Source organism: Eulemur rufifrons, chromosome 18 (assembly GCF_041146395.1).
Source record: "Eulemur rufifrons isolate Redbay chromosome 18, OSU_ERuf_1, whole genome shotgun sequence".
NCBI lineage: Eukaryota > Metazoa > Chordata > Mammalia > Primates > Lemuridae > Eulemur > Eulemur rufifrons.
The window spans coordinates 52,727,679-52,739,683 of NC_091000.1; the positions used below are offsets into that span (position 1 = coordinate 52,727,679).

The 12,005-nt window shown below is 34.9% G+C and overlaps 1 protein-coding gene across 1 annotated transcript in view; it reads right to left on the reverse strand.

Annotated features, from left to right (window-relative positions):
- Window positions 1–12,005, reverse strand: part of CDKAL1 (CDK5 regulatory subunit associated protein 1 like 1) — a 582,236-nt gene that overhangs the window by 376,101 nt on the left and 194,130 nt on the right. Inside the window, exon 7 of the mRNA XM_069493178.1 lies at window positions 10,489–10,609. Coding sequence (XP_069349279.1) covers window positions 10,489–10,609 — 121 coding nt within the window. The remainder of the gene's footprint in view (window positions 1–10,488; window positions 10,610–12,005) is intronic.

Sequence of the window (12,005 nt, forward strand, 5' to 3'; positions counted from 1 at the left end):
AAATATTCTATGTATGAGTCCCAGTCCCAGCTGGATTCTGAATTAGGTATATACAAATGTAATAAAATCAAATTAAAAATTAAAAAAAGATCAAAACCTAAAAACAGCTACATTATTCTTTTTTCCATTATGCATCCTTGAAATTCTATCATTAGGATTGAAAGTTAATGAAGTATTAAAGTACATGAGTTACATCCTGAATAGGATATTTGGATGAAAAAACTCCAGTAAAATTAAGAAAATAATTAGATAAATAACTGTAAAAAGCAAACTACTTAAGTACAAGTCAACTCAGTTGCACAGAAGACCCTCAATATGCCAAACAGAATGTAGCCACTATTATGCATCCCAGAAACATCAGTAAAATTTGCTTCCAGCAGCAGCAGAATCTCAGCCCGACTCTTTCCTCATGGGCATCTGACACAGACAGACACCTCTTTTTTCCAAGATGTGTTCAATGTGTCAACACCGGTGCTGCTATTGACACCTTGTCATTTTTTTGTTGTTGTTTTGCCTCTTCCCCTGCATATAATTGAGAATTAAGGTAGGAAAATGAAAAAAAGAAACCCAAAAGTAGAAATAAGAATGAGAAAGAAGCTGAAGTAGGCCGAAAAGGGCTTTAACAATTCTATTCTTTGGAAGTGAAATCAGAGGTGTAATTTTGAGAGCATAAGCATAAAATCAACACTCAAAGGATCATGGGTTGCCTGCATTCCACACTGAGAACAGTAAGTGAAGGTGGTGACTGATTCTCAACAGTGGCCAATTACCAAAGAGAGCCCTACTAGCTAACATGATACGCACGTTGTACATTATTATCGTACAAGCCCATTTTCAGCCATCATATATTAAACAAGTCCTATTTTATATATTATCTATATTTGTGGTAATTTCTAGGTACACAACTCTAAGTCCCACATATACAAAAAGCACTCTTATTATATATTACATGAAGACTAAAACAAAACTATTTACCAATTAACTAAACTACACTAGACTGTAAGACTCTCAAGAGCAGTGATACACTAGGTAGGTCTTGTTTCTTTTACTGCACTTAGTACAGTTTCCAATACATATAGATGTGCTGCAAATGTGTGTGGAATGAATGAGTAAAGAATAAACAAACAAATATATAAATGCACCAATGAATAAAACAGACCACCAATCTTGATTGGGATATCTTCCAGTTACAAGAGTCTATTGGTCCTAAATAAATCAATCCATCTTTGCATACCTTGTTCTTACAAACTTATACAGATGAGTGACGAAAAAATAATAGATGAGTAAAAGGAACTAGGAGAGAAGGACAAACTAAAAATCCCATTTCAGATAGTTTATGTTTTCCTCAAGAGCAGTAACAGAACAATACATACAAGGTATTTACAAGGGAAAAACAGCTTCCTAAACCTATATAATGTCACAATTAATACTTATTTTAAGGTTACCCTAAAAAGAACCACAAAAATATACATTACAAATCACAAAGCTACATATATTGTTTAAAAACTGAAACCAGTATTTTTAAAAATGACCTTGTTTTAAACCCAGTTTCCTTAGTATATTTACAGAAAAACAGACACTCCTCAGAGACTATTTCATCAGATAAAGCAAATGAGGTCTTAACTACATGCACTATTGCCTTTTTAAAAAGCCAAACAAAACATTCTGCTTTGTCAGGGTTAGAAAAAATAAAACAACTGGTGCTACCATACTGAGATGTAGGATAATAAAAGCAAAGTGCTTTCAAAAATAAATATATGAGACATATATTATTCTTGTATTGGAAAAAACTGACAGGCCTTCATCCACAATCACATGTGTATCCAATTATACTTAATTAAAGTCAGCCTACACAAGTTTTAGGATTTTTTTTTTTCCTCTCCTGATAGGGCTGGAAAACAAGTTTTCTTAAAGCAACAGGAAAACTGACAGATGGTGGCTCTTTGGATACATCCAATCATCCACTCCTACTGTGTCCTTCCAAGTGCAACTCATTTCCATACACCTTAACTCAAATAGAGGTTACCAAAAAAAAAAAAAAAAAGGACAAGAAAGGAGGGTACAATAGTCATATATCTCTAAACCTAAATAATTTAGCAGTCCCATCCTTTAAAATCAGAACAGGAAATTCACATTCCATTCCACTGGACAAAATAAATGCATCTGAAGAGGAATCTGACAAAATACAATATAAGTAAGCAGTAGAAATTCTCATAGCCCACCTCCACTTGACTGACTCACTACATTAGCTCACGTTCTCCATTCTCTCTGTAAAATCTGGTGCCTACAGCATTTTTCTCAGATTTGATAGGCCATCCTCTAGATGAGTCTCAAACTTTAGCTCTAGGTGGCTTTTCTTTCAATTAACCAAACAACTACAGTGCCAATCCAAGAATAGAAAACAGGGCTAGAATTCACTGACCTTGTGGTTTATTGGAAAAGAACTGGTCAGATGACGTGGTTCAAGTCATGACTCTGCCATTTACTAGTTCTGTGGCCTTAAGCAAATTGTAATCTAATTAAGCCTGAGGTTTGTCCTTCTGTAGTTGCAATAGTAATAAAGTTAATAATAATACTGTGCATCGAACAGATACTATGTTTCAGGCACTGAGTTAATTACTTTAAACATACAATCTCTTTTCATTCTCACAAGATTATTATTATCCCCATTTTATAGATGAGGAAATGAAAACCTATAGAGGAGTTGATAACTTAAGCCAATCTGAACCCAAGCAATCTCAAACTACCTTTCTAACCTTTCTTCTATTCCCTTATCCAAAACACTGACTCACTCATCATTTTCTGTGCAAGACATGGCCTTTCACAATTCAACACCATTGTTTACAGGTTTGGATTTGTTTTTCTCACTCTGCTTGAATTGCCTTGAACCCAACTATAAGATAAATTTTAAGACACAGTCTACATATTACTTTCCATGGAAGGCCCTCTCCAACTCATCCAAACAATCCATCATGGTCCTAAGATAACTTTGTTCACTCCTGTATTACTGTACGTACAATGTTAGGTTATAATTTAATTGTTTTGCACTTGTTTCATTCCCTGTTCTGTGGGATGCTCAAGGGCAGACACCAGATGAACTCATCTTTTTATCCTCAGCACTTAATAAATGTTCAACTACATTTGTTGAGTAAATCAATGTCCGGGTGCAGGGCCCTTCAGTTTTCTTTTTTTTCTTTTCTTTTTTTTTTTTTTTTTTTTTTTTTTGAGACAGCATCTCACTCTGCTGCCCAGGCTAGAGTGAGTGCCGTGGCATCAGCCTAGCTCACAGCAACCTCAGACTCCTGAGCTCAAGCGATCCTCCTGTCTCAGCCTCCCTAGTAGCTGGGACTATAGGCATGCGCCACCATGCCCGGCTAATTTTTTTCTGTATATATTTTTAGTTGTCCATATAATTTCTTTCTATTTTTAGTAGAGACGGGGGTCTCACTCTTGCTCAGGCTGGTCTCCAACTCCTGAGCTAAAACGATCCACCTGCCTCGGCCTCCCAGAGTGCTAGGATTACAGGCATGAGCCACCGCGCCGGCCACCTTCAGTTTTCTTAAAGAACAAACATACAAAACTTTTACATATGAAAAAAATAAGCTGATTTGTAAAAATTACAAATATAATAAACTTTCTAAACTATAAATGCATCTCTAAGTTTTCCTGTTAATGTATAGCCTCACTATACGGTCCACGAACTGAACTGGTTGAAGAAAGTGTCAACCATCCTACTCAACTCTAAACTAAGGTTTAATGGTGTAACTAAAGTTGAGTATCTTTAAATGTTTGCTGTTTATCCAAACTCAAAGTTATTCTCACTTCTTCAAACTAAATAGTTTTGTTTGCCAAAAATGTGATAAGCAAGACGCGCTTTTTAGATAGGGCAATAGAATCCCATAACATGACAGAATGTAAAACAATTTTTAAAAATTAGCCATTTCCCTATGCTAGTGATTAAGAAAGTTACACATTCATTTCAAAGTTGATATAAAATGATGATTAATGAAGAGTTAACATTAACATAAAATCCCCATCCTAATACCGTCTAAATTTTTTGACTAAGCCGCTCACTCCAAAAACATTTATCAAGCTTACATTCGAAAGTTCTGCAACTTAAGAATAACTACTTCACAGGTATGAGCCAATAGTGCCATCCACTGTTCCTACAAATGATCTTTCCCAAGCACAGTCTTTTAATGCACTAGAAATAGGCATTATTTTAAAATTTCATTTGTACAATATTTAAGTGAAAACAAGATATTTTGGAATTCCATTGAAGACATGTAAAAGGCTGCAAATTTCAGGACTACTAGTTTTTGGATAAAAGAGTAAAAATGCTGTAACAAGTTCAGAATTGCCATAAATACTTCAATTTCACACATTTAATTGTTTGAGATAAGTTTCGCTTCATTCATAGTCCAAATTAACATATTCTTTTTTCTACAAAACAATCATCTATAGCAAGAGAAGCAATTAGAACTATATTCCAGCTTAGCCAGAAAATTTTTTCTGCATTTAAGTAACACTGCTGTCAACTAAAATACTTAACAAATATTTATGGAGTGAATACTGTGAGGAAGACACTGTACTAAAAGCTACAGGAGAGATTAAGATGATATTTTTTAAGTTTGCTTGCCAAACATTCACTTACAATGGAACAGGTAAAATAGGAAATTGAAGAACTGATGATGTATAGGATAAAGTCCTAACTTCACATTCTAGTTACAGCAAATTTCTTGCCTAAATAGCAGAAAGAATGAAAGGAAATGAAGACGACAAGAGGTCTTAGAGAATGTTGGCAGAGTGTAAGATACATTAGTATCGATATTCTAAAAAAAATGCTTATTAATATGTCAGGCTACACATATAGTAGGTAGCACTGTATCCATGGCAGAAAAGACATCAATTTTAAGATCTTATCTAATTTACTTGAGTCATTGCAGCTGGAAAACAACAGTGTCTATGACTCCAAACTCCAAGTGCGGCGCTCTTTCCACCGTACCATAGACTTCACCACCTTCTCCAGAATAGGCTGGTGTCCCATTGTAGGCTCACGGCTGAAAGATAAGTTTCCTGGCCTCCATAAGCTTATAGAAGAACATGAATTAAAACAACTCTTATACTCTTGCACTCATCTTAGCGATGTGCCAATGTAACAGCTATAACATCTAGATTTTAAGTTTCAGAAGCACCATGTCAAGACGTCTATAAATTTACTTTTGAAAGAATATAATGTAGAAAGCATAATCTAAATTGTGAGTTGGTTTAAGCTACTCTTAGCTAGTATTTAATCAGAAAGGCAACCTTCCACAAGAGACTACTGTGTATGGTTTTAGCTATCTTTTAACTCTGGCCAACTCTAGAGGCTTTCCTAGTTAACATAATAAATAATAGACATAAGTTTTCACTTTTGAAAGTAATGCTGAACTATTAATCACAAGTAGTTAACTAATAGCATAAAAGACAGCAGAGGCTGGGTATGGTGGCACACACCTTTACAACTTGGGAGGCCAAGGTGGGAAGATTGCTCAAAGCAAGGAGTTTGAGACCAGCCTGGGCAACATAGGGAGACCCAGTCTCTATAAAAAAATTTTAAAAATTAACCAGCCATGGTGGTGTGCACCTGTAGTCCTAGTTACTGGGGAGGCTGAGGCAGGAGGAGCGCTGGAGGCCAGGAGTTTGAGGCTGCTGTGAGGTATGATCATGCCATTGCTCTCCAGCCTGGGTGACAAAGACAGACCCTGTCTCTAAAAAATAAATAAATAAATAAAAGATAGTAGAAATAGGATCTCATGAGTGAAATCAGGGACACTCAAGATAAGAAGATTGGCTAAAATATTTTCCAGAACAGGGTAAAGAATCTTGCAACAGACTAGCCTACACCAGTATCTCTCGAACTATCTAAAGTGACAGACCGGGATTTTTATTTCTAACCTCTTATAAACCAGTAGTTGTGTAAAATACAATGAAAAGGAAATACAAGACATTGCAGCAATGTGAAACTGCCTTAAAAGTCTCTAAAATGCTTGCTCTCAATTCCTGTATTTGTCACAGCCCAGCAATCAATAGACAACTGGTCCACAGAACACACCTCGGTTAGCACTGGCCTAGACCACTAAGGATGTGATCTTGGCTTGATCCCTGACCTACCTTCACTCCAGATACTGGATAGATGACTCTGATTGCCTGAGGATGTGCTATCTGTAGTAGTAATAAGACACCATATTGTCTCATCTGGCTCAAGCGAACCTTTAGAACAAGGTGTGATTTAATCACCCAAATAAAAAAAATAGAGAATGAGGACTTCACCAAGCTTACAAGGAAAAGCTGGACTATGGCAGCTTGCTTAATAAATTCTTATTGCAGATTTTGGGCTGGGGCTTGCTTTCATTATAACCTGACAGCTGAGTTGTAGAAAAGTAACTAATCCTCATTGGTAGCTACTATTGCCTACATAACAAAAAAAAAAAAAAAAAAAAAAAAAAAAAAACCCACTAAGAATTTTACATGACAAAATTTGGCCTAGGTTAATATGCAACCATCAGAACCCAATATATAAAAAATGATATTGGCCACACATGGTAGCTCATGCCTATAATCCCAGCACTTAGGGAGGCTGAGGCAAAAGGGTTGCTTGACGCCAGGAGTTTGAGACTAGACTGGGCAACATAGTGAGAACCGAGGGTCAACAAAAGATTAAAAAAATTAGCCAGGTGTGGTAGCACATGCTTGCAGTCCCAACTACCTAGGAAACTGAGGGAGGAGGATTGTTTGAGCCAAGGAGTTCAAGGTTACAGTGAGTTATGATTGTGCCACTGTACTCCAGACTGGGTGACAGAGTAAAACCCTGTCTCTAAAACAATAATAATAATCAAAAAGTTATATTGACCCATAATTTTAAAATTAATAAATGACTATAAAGTATGCTGAGTTCTTTTTGAGAAATGTTTTACCTTAAGATATTGCCTCTTGGACAAAGACGTCATGATCTAACAGTTGTCTCTGAGGATAGCAATGAGGCTGAAGGAGCTACCCTCAAGTGAGCACATTCAGAATAGAGCCATGGTTTACATAATCAGAATATCTGAACAACAGTCTAGCATGAACTGAAAAAATAAGAGTGTCTTTGGTTATTGGCACCATGCTAAGATATAAGGTAATGACTCAATAAATCAGTATTGACTAAAGTAAAATGTGTAGTCTTTTCAAAAGGATCATAAGAAATCCCAACATATTAAAAAGACTCACCATAGTGTAAGTGTGATGTCACATATATTCAAACTTCTGACAAGATTCCCTGGAACATCAATTCAAGTTTTTAAAAAATATTTCTAATTAAATACCTCAAAAATAGTTTTTCTATAAAATATAATTTTCCGAAAGCTATAATTTAAGACTAACAGAAAAAGATAGCATTTGAGGTTTATGTTTCCCACGTGTGTACTGATGACGGCAGCAGCCTGGTTTGATGGGAGAGGTCAAGGAGAAGCAGCCCTCTTACTATGTAGCTGCCACTGCATCTCAGAGAGAGGGGCAGTCAGAGGACATCTGCACATCTAACAGCTCTTAGATTGAGAGGTCTAAGGAGTCACTGCTGAGTATTCTCACCCCTGGAAAGACACTCATGCAGGGACCTAAAAGCATTGCCCCAAACAAAGACCAGATGAAATCCAAATCTTCCCCATACAGGACCTGCAATTAACTCCGTGTTTATAGCTGCATGTTTTGATTATTTCACTCCATGACAGTTACCTGTTGATTTGGGAAACATTTATTTATCTTTGTAGGTATCATAATGCCTAACAAAATACTTCATAATGTAGTAAGCACATAATAATTATATTTTCAAATGTACTGTTTCAAATGTATCTGTTTAATACTCTTTTATGTTTTAATCCTTAGAACCAGAAAGCTAACAAAATGCTATTAGTAGCAATTATATTTCTCTAAGAACAACTTCACTTATGTGAGATAAATTTATATTCTTGTTCTTTCATTTAGTCATTCATTCATTCAAATATCTACAGAGAGCCTATGTATCTGGAACTGAAATAGAGACGGATAAATTCTGGATATTACAGAAAGAAAATGAAACATCCAACTTAGTTTTCCCAAAGCTAGGATGTTATGGGGGCAGGGGGAGCAGAGTAAATACTGTTAAAAAAGAGATAATAAATTCAAGTACATAATCTCAAAGAAAATTAGATTCCTCTTAAAATGGTGATATATGGGAACCTTTATGTCTGATTGATGGCAACGAATAAGAAAAAAAAAGATAAATGTTAAAAGATAAAGCATCAGTAAAGTATTACAGGGTCAGATAGTATTTTCTAAGATGTGTTTAGCCAGAGGGAGGATTTCAAACCTTCAAACTAGGAATAATCTGATAGGCATATCTACAAAATGATATAACTTATGTAAGATCTGCTAAACAGTATCCAACTCTTGGCTTTGGGAGATGAAAATTGCCAAGGGACTGTCAAAAATTATGACTTTAATAGTGACAGAAAAGGCAAAATAAAACACATATTTTCCTTATTCTCCAATTTCCAATTTTTTACTTTCATCCCCTACATTACCCCCTGCCTTTCTGTCTCCACAATCCATTCCCACTGCTAGAAAAAATAAGGGAATCACACAAATGAGGACATTGACAAAACTGAGCTTTTCAACCTCACCTCACTTCTTTCGTTTATATACATGTTCACTCCCTATTACACCAACCACTTGGTTGACACTTTTTTTTCCTAACTCTACATAAATATTCACACGTACCTGATCCTGTTGTGCTCATCCAAATTGACCGTGATATGAAATTTTCAAATTCATTCTTGTCTAAAGAAACTAAAGTACTCCTTTTATATTTTAAGTTAGAAAAAATAACAAAGCATAAAACTCTGCAGAGTCTGATGGTAACGTCAATAACTTACTAATACATATAATAAAACTTGCTGCAAATGGGACCCTTTTCCTAAATGAAAAGTTGAAAATTTATAGAAGCTTATCTCCACATTTAATTTGAAAGCAATAAAACTTTGAAAAGTGTTAGGATTTTAGTGGGAAGGATAATTTTCTACTGAAAAATAATAAGTATAACCATTTTAAAAGTTAATGAAAAATAGCAGTGAGCTACACAAGCAGTAAAAAAATGAAATCCAAGCTAAGTGGACAATCATGAGGGTACTTTCACTGGAGCATTAAATGGTAAGGCTGCAAATGATTCAAGAAAATGATTAGCAGTCTGAGAAGGATAGAAACTCATATCTCAATTCCAGGCTATATGGATTAAAACTTTAAATTATAAATATTTGAAAAATAATTTTAGAATTAATTTTTAATTAATGTATAGCAACAAAAATGGTAATAGCTGTAAAATAAAACATTTATTCAACAAATATTTATTGAGTACAGTCAGCCCTCTGTATCCATGGGTTCAACATCCACAGATTCAACCAAACCACACATCAAAAAGATCAAAAAACCACCAAGTCAAGTGAATGCTACCCATGGGGCAATTCATGGAAAACCAAATGACTTCTTAAACCTTCTCTAGTTGTTGGCAGCAGTATGAAGGATGAACCAGAAGAGGTGAGACTAGAGAAAAGATGACCAATGACAACACAGGTGTCATCGTTAAAGAAGAAATGAAGGCACTGACTTAGAGACAGGAAGATACCGGAGAAGGAAGTTAAATCCACGGTTCTCAATGGGAAGTAGCATGAAGAAAGAGACAGGAGGAGAACAACTTCAAATAAGAGGGAAGATCAAGTCAAAAAATAACAGAACAGCTTAAATTTAATGTGAGGTGGCTGTATGGGTAAGTAGGTACTCCTTGTGATCTACAGAATAGAAGCCCTTAATCTAATCAAATTTTCAGGGAAAAGTGTTTTTTTCAGATGGAGTTATAATTTAAAGAACCCAAATTCAATAAATGCAAATTTAAATAAGTATAAAATGTGTATACCAAGAGTTATAACCAGAAAAGACTTTAGACCAAGGTGTGGAAGTTAAAAGAATATTTACTATTCAGTCTTGATGCTGCTTTTTAGTTTAAAACTGATAAGTATAACATTTTAAAATATGCATTTCATATAGTTAATAATCAAAGCATGGTTAGTATCTTGGGCAACATTTACCATAACTCTACTGAAAACATTTGAAGATGACAGGTCTGTTAACCATTTCACAGAATATTCTTTTTTCAAAGATTTTAACCAAGGGCATAGCTGGAAAATGAAAGCCATGTTTATTACTAAAAATAAGAAGAATATTAGTCAAAGATATAAAACCCTGCTGCAAATATAAGTGTAATTTACATACAGGGAACATTTCAGAAGGAACCATATTCGAGTGCTTTGGAGCTTTTTGTGATTTTTCTTTCCAGAGAAAATGTTCAAATACTTTTCTATGTCACATGTTCAGGAAAAAAAATTGAATTAATGGCATATACTGAATATTTTATGAGGAAGTTTCAGAGACACTTACCCAGTATTGATGGAAATGATTTCTATCAGTGGATTCTTCCTAATCTTGGGCAAATCCAATCGTGCTCCCCCCAACCGCTTTCCATTATCCTTTTTCTGACCCAGCAGTCTCACAGAGTGACCTTCAAATCAAGCACATAAATAGCATGAGTCACACACTTCCCTTTAATTTAATGCTTTCAACAAATGTGTTAATGCTTGCATTTAACTTTTTCTTTTTGTGGATTAAAAAAAAAAAAACAATCTAGAGAACATGTGATTATTTAAGCCTAAAAAATATTGTCAAAAGGAAAAACAGCTGTGTTCAAGACCTACAGGCAAAAGTGCTTTGCTTATAATATTTGTACTTTAATATTGCACAGATGAGAACGAGAAACTGAAATATACTCAAAATATCATTCTGCAGGCATAAATGCTCACTAGCACAGACCAGACATGCATGCGTAGTAGGAAGGGTTCACTTGGGCAGCGGGCCTGCCTGCCTGCATTGCAGAAAAAATTAGTTAAAAAAAAAAAAAAAAAAAAAGCAAAACCAGAGTATCTGCTCAAAGCAAAGCAAACAACAAATCAAAGAAGTAAACAATCAAAAAGATGAGATAAAATGGCACTTTAGGGCTAGATTTCTTTTTTTAAACAAACAAAACTTTTAAACTTCTTTTTACAAAATGTTCCCAGAGGAAATCAGACCACTTCTAAGAGCTACAGAATTTTGAAATAATTTGATAGTACAGAGAATTCCTATACCCTTCAGATTCCCTAATTATTATTTTACCATATTTACTTTGTCATTTGCTCTTTATATACAGACATATTATTTTTATAACTTTACTGAGGCATAGTCTATAAAATGTAAGAGTATAATTCAATGCTTCTAAATCAATTTATACAGTTTTGCAATCACCACAATAACCCGGTTTTTAAACATTTCCATCACTCCAAAAAAAATTCCTTCAAGCTTATTACAGTGCATCTCTATTCCCATACCAAATATAGCACATTTTGTTAATCCATTTACCAGCTGACAGTCATCTCGATTTTTTGCAATTAATAGCTATTATAATAATGCTTCTATCAACATTCACATACAAGTCTTCGTATGGACACACATTCTCATTTCTCTTGGATAGATTCCTAGGAGTAGAATTGCTGGGTCATGTGGTAAATTTGACTTTTTAAGAAATAACTGTTTTCCAAAGTGGTGCTACCATTTTATATTCCCAACAGCAATGTGTGAGGTTTTGAGTTTCTTCATATCCTTGCCAATACATCATGGCTTTTCTTGATAACAGCCATTCTAATAGGTGTGTATTGGTACGTTATTGTGTTTTGAATATGCATTTCCAAAATGGCTAGTGATGTTGAGCACATTTTCATGTGATTATTTGCAAAATGTATTTTTTGTTCAGTAAAATGCTGTGATGGTTAATTTTATATTTGAACTTGACGGGGCCACAGGGTGTCCAGACATTTTGACCAAACACTACTCTGGGGGTGTGTGAGATTAATATCTGAATTGGT